This window comes from Parasteatoda tepidariorum, chromosome 10 (assembly GCF_982258835.1).
Source record: "Parasteatoda tepidariorum strain Cologne lab strain chromosome 10, Ptep-v5.0, whole genome shotgun sequence".
NCBI lineage: Eukaryota > Metazoa > Arthropoda > Arachnida > Araneae > Theridiidae > Parasteatoda > Parasteatoda tepidariorum.
The window spans coordinates 103,589,041-103,608,245 of record NC_141764.1 but is presented as its reverse complement, the minus strand read 5'-3'; the positions used below and the strand labels follow the sequence as shown (position 1 = coordinate 103,608,245).

The 19,205-nt window shown below is 32.4% G+C and overlaps 1 protein-coding gene across 1 annotated transcript in view; it reads right to left on the bottom strand.

Moving 5' to 3' along the window:
- Window positions 1-285: 285 nt before the first annotated feature.
- Window positions 286-19,205, bottom strand: part of LOC107442146 (solute carrier organic anion transporter family member 74D) — a 42,286-nt gene continuing 23,366 nt past the window's right edge. The window contains exons 6-12 of the mRNA XM_087152951.1: window positions 17,440-17,637; window positions 13,392-13,556; window positions 11,054-11,249; window positions 10,016-10,199; window positions 7,140-7,336; window positions 4,583-4,647; window positions 286-944 (exon numbers count right to left, since the gene is read on the bottom strand). Coding sequence (XP_087009077.1) covers window positions 595-944; window positions 4,583-4,647; window positions 7,140-7,336; window positions 10,016-10,199; window positions 11,054-11,249; window positions 13,392-13,556; window positions 17,440-17,637 — 1,355 coding nt within the window. The 3' untranslated portion in view covers window positions 286-594. The remainder of the gene's footprint in view (window positions 945-4,582; window positions 4,648-7,139; window positions 7,337-10,015; window positions 10,200-11,053; window positions 11,250-13,391; window positions 13,557-17,439; window positions 17,638-19,205) is intronic.

Here is a 19,205-nt window from a genome sequence, read left to right as displayed (position 1 = left end):
TGCACATTTTATAAGAATAAAGAGGTCAAATTTAAGGCACAGAGTTAGTGCAAAGACAATAATGATAGCTGAAAATACATTATATAACTATATAATGCTAAAATATTATTTCTATTTTAGTTATGTTTCGAAACAAAATAAAATTTTCAAAGTTTTTTTTCCCTCCAAAGTGTAACATTTTTTTTAATTTCATATTATTTAAAAATAAATAAAGTGGTGAGAAATGGGGCACAGTGTTTTAATACGCAAGCAATTAGACAAGCTAAAATCACCTTACACAATATTGAAAAAGAATTTTTATTTTAGTTCTGTTTAGAAAAATATTTTTTTCAGGAATACTCAAATTTTTAGGGTTTATATACAAGACTTTCGGCACCAGATATGATTTTCTAGGTAGTCCAATCTGTCACTCAGAATTTGTATACCTCTGATTTTAAGGGTATTTAATTGTTAGCCCACCACTGTCATAGCTACAAAACTAATGGCAATATTTTTGTTTAACACCCAGGCATTAAAAATGATTAAAATGTCTAGTTCTCGAACTATAAAGAAATAAATATTTTGAAAGAGTCAGATCGAAAAAGCGGATCAGGCTTAAATAATGGGATCCATCTCAAGATTGGGATCCGTCCTTGGACATTTCGTGAAGATGATGTCTTCCTCCTCTTCTTCTTTAATCCACCTGGCAAGTCTATCAACTGATGTCTTTTCCTCTTCTTCGTCTTCTTCTCCGTAAAAATTCTTGAGTCGGTCACTCAAGAAGAAAACCACGATATCGAAGCAGATGCCTATACTGATGAGCAGCATAGACATGCCGTGCAGATAGTATCTAAATTTGTCGCTGTCGTATAACCAACAGTTGCCTGTCTGTGAGCAGCTCTCTTCCCACACAAGACAGGCTGAATCTGTCAGAGCACCGTAGATCAGTGGGTAGGGAATGAAAGCTGAAACACAAAATGAATTTTTAATTTTTTCAAATAAATGATCAATCTTAAATTATGCATTTTAATTTGTCTTATGAATCTGAAAAATGGTTCTTCACGTAAAGCAAAAGTTTTTAGTTTATTAATTCAAAAAAAAAAAAAAAATTGTAGGGAATTAAAATTTTTCTTGCCTAGGCCTTTAATGTCGTTCCTCTGATTGAATTTTTAATTTTTTTAGCAATTTAAATAATACATTTTGCATTCTATTATGCAGGTTTTAATGAAAATAGGCATGATTCAAATCACTTGATTAAATCAATCATTTTAATTGTAACATTCCATTATTAGTATGCAAAATAATTTTTTGTTTCATAAATATATTCCAATGCTGCATATGAAAACGGAATGATTGAATGCAATCAGTTGATCCCTCAGCAATTAACTGATTGAGTGATGAGATCGCTATATTTTATAATCTAATATATATATAGTTCTCTTACGTGGCTCCCAAATTTTGGCTGTATTTCTTTTCCGCCGGTGGCAACGTTTGTTTTGTTTGTTTACGTTTTGAAAACACCAAAGCATTCTGTCCGTGGTTTGTGGGGGAAATATGTTGAATTTGAAGAAGAGCCTCAAATAAATCTTGATAGGCTAAATTAAGCCTTACCTATTGAAACGCAGTGCTATAAGCGAAAGCAGAGAGCACGCCGCTCTTTACTACACTTAATACTCATTCTGCCTTTTAATGATGTGTTTCTGATCAAATATATATAATTCTCTTACGTGGCTCCCAAATTTTGGCTGAAGTCCTTGTACAACTAAATAAGATTCTTTTCACAACACTTAAATATCTACTTTATTTGCTTCATTTATAGATAAAACAGTCGGCAAAGAAACATTTCGCTGAAAAACATTTCTACTGAATTTTTCTAGTAGTTTTCTAGTAGTCATTTCTACTAGATTTTCGCTGAAAACTAGGCTGAAAAACATTTCGCTAAAAAAAAACGAATTCTAAAATAAATAAAAATAAACAACTTAAAAAATAAAAATGCTGTTGCCAGCCATAGAATTTTTTGATAGTTAACTTAGCAACATAACGGGGGTTGGCGAGCGCCACCGAGCAGGGGGCGAAGCCTCCTAGTTATTGTATATTAATTATGCTTTTCATATTATTTATCATTATTGGAGACAAGTTAGGCAAGACGAAAGAACACCGCTCAAACTCTTTCTTACATAAGTCACCGGGTACCGATAATACACATATGTGTATCAAATGCAACAATGTCACCATCATTAAAAATTACAATAGATATTGAATACAAAAATATTGCGATCATCATTTATAATTATTATTATACAATATGATAAAATCGCGATCATTATAGATAAGTTAACGTTTCAAAAAAATAATAATATTATACACAACCATAGGTATTGAATACGATTTTGTTATGACAATTGATACATTTTATTTGGGCAACGGCCCATGTAAAAATTATATAAATTACATAAATTGGAATAATTTTGTGATACATTTGTTAAATATCGATATATTTTTCAACAAATATCACGATATTAAAAATTGGCACTTATATGTTTTAAGGGCTCTCGACAACTTGAAAAACAGCACATGGTTCCTATAACCGATAAATACCTTTTTTCAATTTTTAGTGGATGACACGTGATGTTAAAACCGTTTTTTTTCAAACATTCATTAAATTTAATTAATTTATTTTAGTTTTATTTGGGAGAAAGAACTGTAAATATTTGATAAAAAGTAACTAAAATAAAATTACTTAAGTAGGAATTGACTACCTTTTTTATATTACTTGTTTATAGTTAACCTTTATCCTATTTCACGTAATCATCATTATTGTCATGCTCAAAAATATTAGTTAAAATGTTAGTCACAAACATTAGTTATACAGTAAAAGTTTGAAAAGGAAATTTGAAATAAACTGCTGTTTGTAGAAAATGCAACACCATGAAAGAATCATCAGAATCAAATGAAATTTAATGCAGAAACGACTTGTACTGATACAAATAAATGATGAAATTTTCAAAACAAAAGAAACAAATTAAGCGTCCGAAATCAGTATTTGGTGCAGCCACCACGCGCTGCAATAAGTGCTGCTATACGACGTGGCATGGAGTCAAACAGATGTTGAATATCTGCTTGAGGAAGAGAATTCCATATCGCTTGTATGCGCAACCAAAGTTCGTCTTTGGAAACTGCAGGACGCGGATCACGAGTGAGACGCCGACCAACCATATCCCACACGTGCTCAATAGGCGACATATCCGGCGAATAAGCAGGCCAAGGAAGAAGTTGCATGCGTTGTGCTGAACAGAAGTCTCTAACAGTCCGCGCAACATGTGGGCGTGCATTATCCTGCTGAAAGATAGCTCCAGGGATGCCTTGAAGGAAAGGAACGACTTCGGGCTGTAGCACTTCACGGACGTATCTGTTGCTATTGAGATTACCCTCAATTCGTATCAAATTGGATCGTCCATGATACGAAATCGCACCCCAGACCATAACTCCGGGTGTTCGACCACTATGTCGTTCAATAATACACTCAGGAAGGCAGCGTTGACCGGCATAACGTCTAACACGAACACGGCCATCATGGGTCCACAAATTGAAGCGTGATTCATCTGAAAAGACAACTTGGTGCCAATCAGCTCGCCAGTCTCTGTGCTCAAGAGCCCACTGCCGACGCAGCCGTCGATGATCCGCCGTGAGGGGAATCCTGTATAATGGCACCCTTGCACGCAATCCACGGCGCAGCAGACGACGACGAATTGACGAAGCCGACAATTGTACACCTGTAGCAGTAGACCAATGTGCTGCCAGCTGCCTGGAGGAAGCTGTGCGATCATTCACCGCCATGCGGAGCAGGTGTCGATCATCGCGCTCTGACGTCACCTTCTGTCGTCCAGTGCCTGTTTTTCGAGTAGTTCGGTGCTCGTCGGTCCACTGCTTCCAAACTCGCATCACTGTGGAACTGTTCCGCTGCATACGAGCTGCTATTGCGCGATAGGAAAATCCTCCTTCTCGAAGGCCGATTATCCTCCCTCGTTCAAACTCCGTAAGTTGCTTGAATTTCTTATTCTTCCGTCGTGGAGGCATACTCAGGTCTCACTAAACGTTTGCCACTAACAAATAATCATAGACTATTTTCAACGTCCCGCTACAGCACTTTATTTATACGCTTTCAGCATCAATTCAGAGGGCGCTGCGCGCGCCACGCACGCGCGATGGCTCTGAAACTTTATTAATTTGCATAATATCCTATAATTGACATTTGCTGCGAATTTCATTTGATTCTGATGATTCCTTCATGGTGTTGCATTTTCTACAAACAGCAGTTTATCTATCTTATTTAAACTGCAAGTATATATGTTTGTGCAACATAGGGTGGCATGCGATAAATGGAATAAGTGGGAGGGATTAAAACTATTGAAAAATAAGGGCAAGTCCCCTAATTTTCTTATGGATGTTACAATGTGTGAACATCCCCACAATTTAAAAATCATTCTGACTTATGTTGGGTCATTCAATCCTAAGTTTTGGAGATAAACAGATTAATATCTTTTTTAAACATTGTATTAATATATCTCATTATGATTGAACAAAAAGAAATGGATGAATATACCAAATAAGGAGAGGATACTCCCGAAAGCACCGAGAGCAAAACTTTTATCTTCAGCATCCACGCATCTGTAAAACAAAATAATAATTTAGTAATCCACTGATGCTCAAAATTAGCTGAGAATATTTATATTGGGTCTATTATCTTCAGACAGATTTCATTTTGAACATAGGTTACGAAAATAATAATCATTCAACTGTTACGATACACACCCGTGAGATGTATTTGTTTCCTCATACAAATTAAAAATAGCTAAATATGTATATCTTTATTGACCAAAGACAATTTAATATATAATGATGTATATGTACTTTGATTTTAAATTTGTAATTGAAATTAGATTCTTTACTAAAAATGACACAATGTTTTAATTTACTAATAAAATAATAAAACTGTTCAAATAATAATTTCTGAAATCATTTCGAAAAACTGAAGTACATTATAACAGATAATGAATTAATGAGAGAGCTGTTAAGAGTTAATGAGAATGAACCAAAATAAATCCTTCAAAGATTTTTCTGATAAAATATTTTAATATTTGAAAGCTGGTTATTTTTGTTAAGATTAAGAGAAAATAATAATTAATAAAATAAAAATTTGCAATATTTTACTAGCTGAGTTCTTTTTTAAAAAAAAAAAAAGATAAGAACTCTATAAATACATCCACTAAACCAACGTTGGGTGACTGAATATTCTGTAATCACCCAAAATTCCATCCCCCAGATAACGCCATTACCAGACAAAAATGTGACGATCTCGGATGCTCATTTGTGATGTCACATGTAGTTTTTGCGACACAGATGCTTAGGTCAAAAAAGTTTATTATGTCCGCCTTAGGTGACGCCAGATTTTGACGTCAGCCGGATATCAACGTAGGACCACAATGAGACAGTTAATTTTCGCAGTGACCTCACTGTGTTCGTCAAAATTGTGACATATTCACGTCTCTACAATGCAACGGTGAGAACTATTAAATGTCCTTAAATAGTAACCTTTGTTTTTTTACCTACTCGTCGATGTCCCAAAAACCACACATGACTTCATAAATGAACTGTCGCCATTTTGCTGCAAACTGGCTACTGTGTTATCTGAGTATCAGATTCAAAAGCAGCTATTTAGCTCATTAGCTATCTAGAAATTCCTATTTAAGCAGTATCGAGAACTTATCCGAAGCCTACAGCAGAGAAAAAATAAGAAAAATGTAATACGATGTACCCCAGCAGGACGCATGTTTCGCAACGAACAAGCAGATTTCATCCCACGAAAAGATGCACATTTGACAGATTCAAATATTCCACCGTAAAACAATCTATTAGACAAAAGACCCATCGAAAGTATTGAGTGACATGCAGATGTTACAGTGGCTTATTTTTAGCTCTTAAGAGACCATGATTTCCAGGTTGAGCATGTTCATCAAATTCATATTCATATTTCAACTTCGTGGTTACAACTCCGACATGAACCCGACATTGGCGAACCAGAGACTCATATCCCTGCCTATGACTCCGCTTCTGAACCTTGCACTGTTATACTAAATATATTGTTGCATCTTGTCATTAGAAATTTAAAAAAAGTTAGCGAATTTATAACTTCAATAATTTTTTTCGCTATAAAAAGCTTTCCATGGATGATTGGTTTTTACACGTTATTTTAAAAAATATAAACATTCAAAACATACCCAAAAAAAATTTCGTGGAAAAGTTCGATATGGTGCTTTCCTTTCCTTTAAAGTCTTCCAGTATTAAAGCAATGCAGTGATCAAAATAAAATAAAAAGGCAGCACCTTAACAACTTTTGATATGAGGATTGGATTTTCATGAACTTAGATGCAATATTAAAGTTTCAAGGAACTAACCTTAAACAAGGTGGGTTATTTCTGCAACTCAAAAAAATTCTTTTTCTGAATAAATTTGTATATTTTTTCGAGGGATTTGGATTCTTGACCCCTAAAATATGGGGCTGTGGCAATCTGAAAAATATCATGTCATTAATTTAGGCTCGAGGTCTATGGAAGGTTTCCACCCTCTCATGAAAATTTCACTTTTTGCAAATTTTTCCATATCTCCATAGCGATTTTTGATTATTTAGTAATTTTCGCAAGCAATTATTTAGTTTATTTGTTTAAATATAAGTCTAAGTAAAATATTATTTTCGCTGATTATTTATTTATATTTTATTATTAATTTTAATAATGGGAAAAACTTGGTATTATTAGGTTTATAAATTTTTACAATGTAATTTTAAATAACAAAATTTAGAAGGGGAATAGTTCGTGAGAAACAAAAACTTTTTGATACTATTCAGTGTGAAAGTAGGGAATTATGAGGCCTAAACTCTTCTTCTGCCTACATTGTTCATCATTTTCAGGATGTTTTAAAAGTCCATAATCTTGATTGGTCTGAAAAAGGGTATTCAGAGCGATTATGTTCTTGAGCCTAGTTTTGTAACTTCAAATATCGCCAATTAGTTAGCACGATTAAGATTATTCTCCTGATTCAGCATCTTAATTCGTGAAAAATCCAATCATTAGATCAAAAGCTATTAAGGCTTCGTATTTCACCTGAAGGTAATGAGTGTATTTCCAACACGTGCTGTCGAAGAGATGAATTTGCTGACACACAGCACAATGATATAGACCATGAACATAGTACAACCAGTTGCGCAGAATCCACTTGTTACGAAGGAAGATGTGTAAGTGCTGTTGAAGTCAGAAAGTGTGCTATTTAAACTGGCTATACATTTACAGTCGTGAAATATCTGAAATACACCAAAATCAAATATTATTAATTTATACATAAGCAACTAGTTAACCTTGATGCTTCAGCTTAATAAGTAGAGAGCTTAAATTAGTAACAAAATAAATTTATCAAGAAATATAAATTAGTAGGGAGAGGAGGTGGTAGGTGTAATTTAATTATTAATTCGTTTATCATGTTCTTTTAAATAAGTGTTTTAGTGTCTCTTTTCAAAGTCTGCAATTAAAATTTAACACGAAAAACATTTTAACTCGCGAATAATAAATTTTTATTCCTTTAAAGCATTTAAGAGGATTTTGTAAAGCACATCACATTTTTGGACGTAATTTGTTAGATTTGTTTATTTTTTTCAGACTTGGGAGGAATTTATGCTTACCAATTTACATTATTTATAGTTTAGAGTATGAACAGCATGCCTTTAAAAAATATATCCAGTTATTTCTGTCTATCAAATTTACATGGTTATGGTGATTTACACTCGTTTCCTTTCAAAATTAAGTGAATAAAATAGATTATTGTACTAAATAAGCAACGCACAATTTTAGGAAGCTCATGGAATAATAATGTCTAAGGAATGTAATGCTCTAAGCATAAAATAGTTTAATAGTTCGTGTGTTAATTACTTTCTTTTATTATTTTATTTTCATATAAAACTTATTTTATGAGAAAAGGGGATGAATATATGATAGGGGTCTTATGTAACGGGGATGAATATAATTTTTTTGTATACAAAATATCTAAAATATATTTTGTTTTAGCCTAAATGTTATTAATAATAGCCGATTTTCCTCAGTTCTTTGAAACGAATTTGTAGATTGGAGAAAAATTTCGGTAAAACCGTTATAAATGAGAAGGATCTACTTTATCTCATATCAACCAGTAAAATTTTAAATCTGCATTCTTAAAGCTCTTTCGCCAAACAAACTTTTTAAAGAATAGCATGGAAATTTTATAATTTTTATGAGTTATTCATAACCATTAGATTAAGCTTAGTCAAACTCCTCCTATTTTGAGCTTTCTATGATAATAATGAAAAAAGCGAAACATCTCAAGGGGAAGAAGCACTTAAAAGATATCTAAAATAAAAAGTATTTAATTTTTCTTTGTATGTACTCAATTTTTTGAGGTGAAAAAATGCTAGCAAATTCCAGAATTTCTAAAACAAATTAAATATATTTTTAAATAAATATATTAAAGTATTTACTTGTTTTTTTAGAGTCGATTAATTTCATCAAAAAAGTTTATATTGTATTAAATTAAAATTTTACTTTAAGTTTAGAAAGTTAGTTCTTTCGTCCCCAGTTGATTTTTAAGAGATACCTTAAAAGCTCTTGCGATTTCTTATTTTAGTTGAAATTTTTGATTTCCGTTTGCTCGATGCTTTTTTGTTTCAAACAAACTTTGTACTCATTCTTTTTTTTTAACAATAATTTATTTTACACCTTTTAAAAGTTCCACAACTAAAAGACTCGCTTTATTTGATCAGGAAAATAACACTTTCGAAACTTCTTCATTTCTCAAACATCGTCCTCAATTCATTTAACGCAATGAAATTGCGTAGTTATTAATTTTAAGATAGGTAGCTTAATTGCTCCATTTTTGAAATTTTTCCGATTTTCTTATGTTGTTGTTAAAACAAATGAAAACCAATCCAAATACTGTTGTAAAATTCTAGGTAAATTACATAAAAAAGGTTCTTATTAAATGTTTAAAAGCAGAAAAGCACATTATGCAAAACTGTAGGATTTCAAAATGTGGCAAAAGTATCGGTATATTTTAAAAGTGAAAAAATAATAAATCTAAAATGCGCTAGATTTCTTAAATTCTGATTATGTGAGGGCCTGTTTCGATGGTAAATCCAACATCCATTTATTCGTAAAAATTCAACAAAGAGTATTATTTCTGCTGTTCGTATTTAAAATGCATTGGACGGAAGAGCAAATAAGGTCTCATAAAAGATCTCCAAAATAAAGTCTCGACGGCGGAAGGATGCGTCACAGCTTATTATTCGTGAGATTTTGCAGAAGGTACCCTCTAACGTTAACGGAGTGCTAGCTCGAAAATTTCCTTACACATCACCATGCTCCTAAGATGTAGGAAATAAAATAGTTTTGACTAACAAAAGACAAACGCTGTGTTAAAACTCTTTGTTGATTTCATATTTTACCGTTTTTTCTTCCTTATTTGAAAATCTATACGTTATATCTGAATATAGGATAGGGATCTTATGTAAAGGGGATGAATATGGACTCTATGGACTTTGGACTATATCGCTGTAAACTCTTAAAAATTTAAAAAGCATTTTTAACTGTTCATTTTATTGAAAACATAGCGTTCAGAAATTAAGAAATATAAGCTCTATAAAGGAAACTATGGCATCGCTGATAATGCTCAACGCTAATATCGTATTTGACTTTTAGTGTTAGTTGGTTTTGGTGTCGATTTGGTTGAACAACTCGAATAAATCACCAAAAATGCACTCCAAAGTGTAACATTCACACACGCACAAGAAAAGCTGATGGACAGTGTTTGGTTCTCCGGCAATCCATTATGATTTCATGAATTCACTGATTCTCTCTCGCTTTTGCCCTTAACAGCCCCCACTTATGAATGTGTCTCTCAGTCAACTTTGTTCTTGACCACTTAATAATAATAAAATTAGAAATAAATATGAAAGTACCGTAGTGTTCATGGCTGTGGTGGGGACGGCAGTAACAGGTGGGAAATTGAGTCCTGTGGTGTTCGGACATCCGGCAAAGCAGGGAGAGAAGAAAGTGGACACTCCATCTGAACCACAAACTGGCTCAAATACCCTTCGAGTGCAACTGCATCCTGCATTGCATTCATTGTACAGGGAGAGAGACCTGCAGAAAAAAGAGAAAAATTATACTCTCTGAAAGTTCGGGATTTTCAAAATCAGAACATGTTTTTAACACTAGTTAACAGTGTTGACCAAAGGAAAATAAGCTGAAGTTTAAGTTCCTTACACTTGCTGTATAGAATTACCTCGGCTTCAGAATGGATAAAAAAACTTAAATAGGTATTTGAAAATGTATTAAACTTTTTAAAAATTGCCTATTTTAGAAAGATTTTTTTTTCCTTTGTAAAAATTGTCAAAATCAATAAATATTTCTCAATTTTTTCAAATTTTTATGAACCCAAAAAAGGCCCCATTGGAGGAACTTTCTAAATATTAAAAAAAAATAATAATAATAAGATCAAAACTATACATTTTCTCCGCATTGACGCCATTTTCGGAATTAGTAAAGAGGCTAAAGATGGGTGACCCGACAGAAATGAATAACTGCTGCAAATTCAGGGCAGTTACGAAGATAGCAATTATTCGCAAAATAAAAAGTCGCGTGATTAAAGAGTCTTTAAAAAAGCAACTTTAAAATATCAAATAACAGATATGAAGTTTTAATATCATATAATTTTTATAATTGCTTGATTTTTGTTTAAAGACATCTAACAATAATTTTTAAAAGAATTTACAATTTTCGAATGACGACATTTAAAAATAAAATGATTTCCTCAAAATTCTAAACTGAAACAAAATTTGAAGTAAGTAATTTTACAAAACTTTTAGGCAGTCATGAAGTGCACATTTTAATAAACCGCAAATAAAACTGAAAACCTAAAATTTGTTTTATTGAGTCTGTAGAAGTGATTAGAAAATATTGTTTTTGCAAAAATAAATATTTCATTTTTAACTTACTTGTCTGGATTAAGAGTTGTTCCGGGCATTTGAATCTGTGAGCACCCAAGGAATATGGACACAAGAAGTCCAATGACTGAAAATACTTCCACTAAAACCATATATCCAGTGAGATACTTAGGGCGTGGCTTATATTTCTTGATCAGGAAGCCACCAATCAGAATACCCAGCAGCATGGAAATGATTCCAGTGGCACCTTCAAAAAATCAACATTTTCACTACAATTACAGACCTTCTCCTGTTGGAGTCGTATGTTTCTCCACCAGGCATATAAAATTAATTTTAGATGGCAACAGATATATTTTCCTCTTCAAATTACGTTAGTGACGTGATTTTCTATGGCAGTCACTAATAAACTTTTGTTATATCAGACATGCATTTTTGACAGCTGTATTCGGGGTTGATTTAGTTATGCAAGTTTAGGCAGCATTACATTTAATTATCTTGAAGTATCAAGATGTAAAAATTTATTTCAAACCTTAATCATATAACTATCTACATTCATTTACTCTGACAGCAGCTTCCCTTTCCCTGCGCATTGCACGTTTTTGTGAATATTCAGTCATTATTAGAGAAAGAACGAAAAAGAAAAAAAAAAGATAATTTTGGTGATAACAAACTTTGATCTGCGAAATATTTGTAAAAAAAAACATTCTTTTAGGAAGGCTATATTCTAACTACACTAACATAATAACCCTAGCAGTATTTCTTACTATATATTAAAATCAAATGATGGTGTTCCAGTTTTCCATTGTTGTCAATACGTTTTCATTGGCTAGAAAATCACATGGCAGGATCCAGTTTTTTCACATTAATTTTCACATGGGTTGTACGTCATCAGCATAAAATTGAAATACTAAGTCATAAGGATATTGTTATCCCATCAATATTTTTCTTTTTCTAATTTAAAAGTTAAAATTACCTGTACTTCTATTATTGTGTTTTTTAATTTCTTTGATTTCTAAATTAAGAGTTTAGGAGGAGTGTTTTTATTAATATTATTATTAGAATAATGTAATTCTACGTTACATTTTAAGATAAAGTTATTCAAATAGGTGTCTGATTTCCTAACCATTTTACGATTATTATTTTTTGGTGCAAATTCCATTACTATGAATGACTATTAAAGAGAATCTTTAAATGATTTTAGAACTTAACTTTCAGCTTCATGCACAAAGTGAGGAATGCAAAAATTACATTCAAAATATACATCCGTCTGTTTGGTAAACAAAAACATTAAATTACAGTTGTGAACTGACCCAATTTATTATAAAAATATACTTTTCATTTTAAATGTTATTTCAAAAACTGATTACTTGGAAAATGATTTATGTTCACTTATAGATCTTATTAGTATCATATAGGATATATTTGGAAGCGGAGATACAAGTGCTATTATTAGTACATATATTTTTAGTTGAACTGTTTCATGCCAAGAAACAGCAATTATTGCGAAGTAATCATCGGGATTTGGTGAGAGACAGCGCACTGGAGACGCAAAATAATGCCTGGCGTGTTTGAGTATTAACAGCAAACGAATAATTTAATCAGCCAGTTTTGGTTGAAGAAAAGTAATAATTCAATCAATGCACCTTCCAAGGATACCAACTTGATTCCGCTTTGTGTAAAAAAGTACATTCCAGTTTAAGTGATTTTTTTACTTTTTCATTTTGAGTTCCACGACTACGTACGCATTCAAAAATTAAAAGTATCATATGAGATACAACTTCATTGCAATCATTTCGTGGTGACGCTTTTGTACAAGTTTTACTATTTAATTTCCTACTAATTTATTAAAACTTTTGCAGAAAGTGGAGGAAGTTGGCATCCCAGCGTCTGCCTTTCTTAAAGAAGTTGAATTTGTATATGTATTTTTTATTTATTATTTAGTTTGCTCGTGTAAACATTTATTCATATTGTCAAGCAATTGGATTAAGACGGGACACTTTAATGATATTACCAGTTAGAGTAAATCTTAGGTAAAAATTTTATGTGAGTAATGAAATTATATACACAAACAAATAAACTTTCGTTAGGCGAATTAGTTTTTTGGAGGGAGGGATGCCACAACCTAAAAGATGCCCCCTCTCCCCCCCCCCAAAAAAAAAATAGTTATAGTCCATGTGTTGACAGCACTTTTTGAATTATGGTGAGTATACTTTAAATCTACATCATGAGGCACAAAATGCAAATTTAAAATTAAAACATTCTGGGTTTTTTTTTACCAAATTTCTGGAGATTGTATGTGGGTTCATTTGTGCTTTTTCGTAATATTTGAATCCTGTATTTGGATTGGACCACAGATTCTAATAAAATGAGTGTTTTTTTGTATACTTACCAGAGAATAGACTGGCATCTGAAGCGGATTGATGATATTGAGATTCCATGAACTTCGGCATGAAGACGAAATAGCCAGCAAATCCATTCACTTGGAAAGTGATGCTGATCACGTGACACACCAATATCGGATTCTTCATCAGCTTCTTCACTGATTTCGGAAAATCTGTCGGAAGAACAATCAATGTATGCGAACTATAGCTCTACTAAAATGCGAAATTTTACAAACTCGTGAAAGTTTTTTCAGAGAAAGAAAGGAATAACTTTTAAGTGAAATTATCTCTCTATAATAATAAAATAATCATGGGAGCCATCGCCACTATTTTGGGTGATCAATTTATGTTAAATTTTATATTTCTCCACAGAAACTATAAAACTTTAAGAAAAAATTAAAATTCGAAGATATACTCAAAAATATCCAGAGAAATTTTAACGTTCGATAGTTAGCTCGACTGTTGCACGTATAATAAAATATTTCTCTGCAGCACATAAAAAAAAATTCAAATTTTGACGTGGCAATTTTTATGTATTAATTTTTTATTTTCGAAATTTCAATTTGTCCAAAAGTTTTTGCCACTTTAAATATATTTTTCGGGAATATTTCCTCACTTTTTCCTTTGAACAATGACCTATACGAGGGTTGCTATTTATATTTCTGGCCTAATAATGAAAAAACAAATATGTAGGATCAAAATTGGTTTTATTGTTTTTCAAAATATTATCCATGATGATCAATACACTTTTGCATGTGTTTGTACCAATTTTCAAAGCACTTTTTCCAGTCCGATTGAGGTAACTCCAAAACATGCGTTTTGAATGCATCAACCGCTTCTTCGGGGGTCGAAAATCGTTGTCCACGTAATTTATTTTTGATGTGTGGGAATAAGAAGAAGTCATTGGGTGCCAAATTAGGGCTGTATGGCGTATGACCCATCAGTTCGATCTTTCGCTTCGTCAGAAATGCCTTTGTTTGAGTCGATGTGTGAGATCTCGCATTGTCATGATGAAGAATGATTCACCTGTTCTTCTGCTTTTTTCGAATTTCTCCGATGACTTCTGGCAAACAAATGGTCGTGTACCATTCAGAATTGACCGCCCTGCGTTGCTCTAACGCCACTGTTGCTACATGACCGCTAATGCCGCAGAAACAGGCAATCATTTGTTTCGATGTGCTTCTTCCTCGAACAACTTTTGTTGGCTTTTGCCTCGTCTTGGAAGACCCATACAGTTGATTGCTGTTTGTTTCCGGCTCATATGCATAGATCCATGATTCGTCACCTGCGTAGATGTTATACACAGCCTTTGATGTACCTTGAACGTATTTTTCCAACATTTCCTTGCACCAATCGACACGAGCTTTTTTTTGAGCGTTTGTCAGATTATGCGGGATCCAACGCGAACAAATTTTTTTACCCTCAAATGTTCATGCAATATTTAATTGATGCTAGTCATACTAATGTCCAAAGACGCCTCTATCTCACGGTATGTCACATGATGATCTTGCTTTATCAGTTCACGCACAGCATCGATCTTTTCTGGCACAACAACGGATTTTGGACCACCTGCACGGGATTCGTCCTGGATCGAACATCGACCACGATTAAATTCGTTATACCAATTTTTTACAGTGCTGTAGGATGGCGCTTTATCGCTGAATAAAGAATTAAGTTCATCGAAGCTCTCTTGTCTTGACAATCCACGTCGAAAGTTATGAAAAATAATGGCACGAAAATGTTTACAATTCAATTCCATTTTTTGAAAGAGAAGAACTTTTCAACTTACTGTCAACAACACAAATGAAGCTATAATGGTAAATCGTCTGCTGATTTCATCTTTAAAAGTATCAAACTTTCGATTAAAATCGTCTGCGGTTGCCTAGCAACACTTACTGTTGCCAAGGCCAGAAATATAAGTAGCAACCCTCGTATTCTTTGTTGCAAGATGAAAATCTATTTATTGCTAGATTTTTTTATTTTATTCTATTTTTGAAAGGAAAAAAAAAAGAATAGGTTTCCCTAAAATCATCAAGGCTTACTACACTCGATATTTTTCGACTCATTTAATCAACAAAAAATGATTTATATAGGATCCAAAGAATTTATTGAAAAGCGATTGAAATGATTGCAGTTGAGCGGCATTCGAGTATGAACATTTTGTTTAAAAAAACTAAAAACATAATTGTGCATAATAAACTGCTATCAATAACTGGAATTCTGTGGGTAGTTAAATCGAAGGTTCCATTGAAAAAGGGTTTCTTGATTTATTACTCCTTGGAATTGGTTTAATAAATCAAGAATTTTCTCTTAATACTTGTCTCCATAATTGAATTAAAAATGACGTTAAAATAACGCGCATGATATATGAGCTTTTTAAAGTTCGAATTTTAAGCAAAAGAGGAAAGTTCAGTTAAATGAAAGTTCTTTGCTTGGTAATTATACTTAATAAAAATGTATCTATTTTTCGTGAAAAATTTCAACATTTTAGAGGGAAACAATGATTAAGAATGTTAAACAATAATGGCGGAGTTTCTCTTGATTTAAAACTCGTGAGTGCCTTCGCAGTTTTGGGTGTTCAGCTTTATATTTTTAGTTTTGCATTGCAAAAAATTAAAGATTTAGAAACTTGAAATGACACTGGTATGTAGAAAAAAGAACGGGAAGTGTAATGGAACAAATAAATTTAGCATTCGATTATTAGTTCAAAAATTATCAATTGTTAAACCTGTAGAAAAAAAATACCATACAGCCCGATCCATAGCTTGCTGAAATGCAACTAAAAAAGTTTAAATATTTGCTGGGCTGAAAGTGCCAGTTTCATTGATGAATTTCACTCGACTATTCTATTCTTCTGAGAAAATTTGTCTTTCACGAGATCTTCCTTTTAGATCATCTTCATTCTCGAGATCTTCATTATCTCGTGCTCGACGTGATGTCAAGAGTTCTCTGTATTTTTCAGCTGGAGAAGCCCAGCGCCCCCCTTTGCGAAGAAATCCGCCTGTTCGTTTCCATAGATGCCACAGTGCCCAGGTACCCACTGGAGCACAGCACGTTTCTTTCGTGATGTCAAAATTTCTTCGAATTCCTGGATAGGGAGAATTTCACAAGATGAGAGAGAGATTGAATTTATGGCCTGGATTGCAGCCTGTGAATCAGAGAAAAGGACCACTCTGTCAAAGACATCATGAAGAGCCACTAGTTGTTTTGAGGCAATCCGAATTGCCTCAACCTCTCCGTCAAATGCTGTTCTGTAGTCCCCTGCAGAAGCATAAAAATTGAACAACTTTGAATGTACACCTGCACCGGCTGACAACTGAGTATCAGAGTAGGAACCATCTGTAAAGACATGTAGCCACTCCGATTCTGGTTCCCTCAAATCAATGGTTTCCAAAGCATGGTAAGTGACCAATAGTGTTTTGGTAGCAATGTGATCAGCATTAATCATTAATCAACAGATATCATCATTCCAGAAGGCTCGTACCCATCGATCTGAAGTTATGTGACACCGGGGATCGAATCTCAGTACTTGAACCATTGGAGCCATGTGGTTAATTACTTTTAACTAAATTAATTCTATAATTTTGATTAAGGATAAACAGAATTTATCATCAATCAAGATTTTTACTCTTAATTTTGTGCCTGATTTCAATATAGATTACAGTTTCTTGAATGGTATCAACATAACTAATCACTAATCAAAATTTAGACTACTTTCCAAGTGAAACATAATAAAAGCTATAAAACTAAAAAGAAAAATAATAAAAAAAAATTTGAAAAATTGCGTTTTGCAACCAGACAAAAAGGAGATTGATACTTTGATTTTTCTTAAAAATGCACCGCTAAAAAATGTAGAGCATTTCCCATTCCACAGACCTGAGGGGAATTTTTATGGGTAATATTATGAAAATGAGCCCAACTTTTTCAGTTTAGGTCAACCCAAAATAAAACTATTTTCTTCAATTCCTCTTTAAAAACGGAATTCATTTTTTTTTATAAATTTTCATTTTAAATTATATAAATATATCAGTTTGACAGTTATGATGTAATAATTACCTTTCAGTTTGGGCATGTCTGCCTCTTTGGAATCTTCTTTCTTGACATTTTTCTTTTCAGATCGAAAACGAGCGGGCAGTTCTCTCGGAAAGAGAGCCAGAAGGAAAGTGAAGAAAAGCAGGGCTATTCCAAGAATGAAAAATCCCATCCACCACGCACCCACCCATCTCGGATTGCGAGAATCGATTCCTGGATCATCTAAAAAAATAGTGATTTTTATTAACATGACTTAATTTTGAATGGGAAAACATTGCTATAAAATTTTCAAAATGTCATTGAGACATTTTCACAATATCACTGTTGAATTTGCAAAATATTACTGCAGAATTTTAACCTATTTGCTGGATAATTAGAAAGAAAAAACCATCTCCGATACCACTGTTTCAGAGAAATAAATGCGGCTCATGCTGTTCTTGTTTGTTGTTCTTGTTTAGAGAAGATAATAAAATACTTAAATAATAATAGATAAATAAAATACTTTTAATAGATAAATAAAATACTTTTAAGACATCTTTCGTGTCCAAGTTAACGCACCACCCACCCACCTCTGCGCCCTACGTTACTTCTGTGAAAACGAATTATACATTAACTTGATTAATTAGCTTTTAGGACATTTTTTAAACACTATACAATCATTTTCAACACTAATTAAACTCAAACATAAATTTGCAGATATCCAAGAATGGCATTTAGAATTACCACATTGTGGATTGAATATTCTATTGATGGATTTAAAGGGAATTTCTGGATTATGAATTCGAGAAAAACTGTGAGAATAATAATTAATAATAGTGTCAGATGCAGCAGACATACCGTTAAGGCTACAGTGGACCTTCAAAAAAATTTTTTTTTTTATCTTTAAAAGTGAATTTTTTTCTTCTTCCAACATGTATCTTAGCTAACTAATTATATTCTGAAAGTTTAGAAAAAAAATTTCCAGCCATTTTTGAAAAATTCAATTTTTAAAAAAAAAATTTAATAATTTTTAAAATGCTCCCAACGGCTTTTATTTTGAATTTTTTAATTTCTGTTTTTAGTTTTGACTTTAATAGATATATCTTAACAGAAGTTCGGATGAGGAGCAACAGTACACAAATTAGAATTATAAATATAGAACAAAATAAATTTTAAAATTAAATTTTCTCTAAAATAATAGCTTTCGTGATAAATAAATACCTATAACTTATTTGCTATTTATGATAATTCAGAAATGCATCCTAACATTTATTCTAACATATCTAGTAAATGTCATAAGTAAAAATCAAGGCAATCAGATGAAAACCGAGCTCCCTGGAACGTTTTGAAAAATTGAATATTTACAAAATTTTCATTTTGAGAAAAACAGATTTTTGTAAATGGCAATTTCACTTTTATTTACTATTTTATGTTATTTTTGTTGTTCTAAGCAATTGATTATGTGCGAATTGCTTGATAATAAACAAAAACTCATCATAGTGACAAAATTTCAATTGTCATTTACAAAAATCTGTTTTTCTCAAAATGAAAATTTCGTAAATATTCAATTTTTCAAAATGTTCCAGGGAGCTCGTTTTTCATCTAATTGCCTTGATTTTTACTTATGACATTTACTAGATATGTTAGAATAAATGTTAGGATGCATTTCTGAATTATCATAAATAGCAAATAAGTTATAGGTATTTATTTATCACGAAATCTATTGTTTTAGAGAAAATTTAATTTTAAAATTTATTTTGTTCTATATTTATAATTCTAATTTGTGTACTGTTGCTCCTCATCCGAACTTC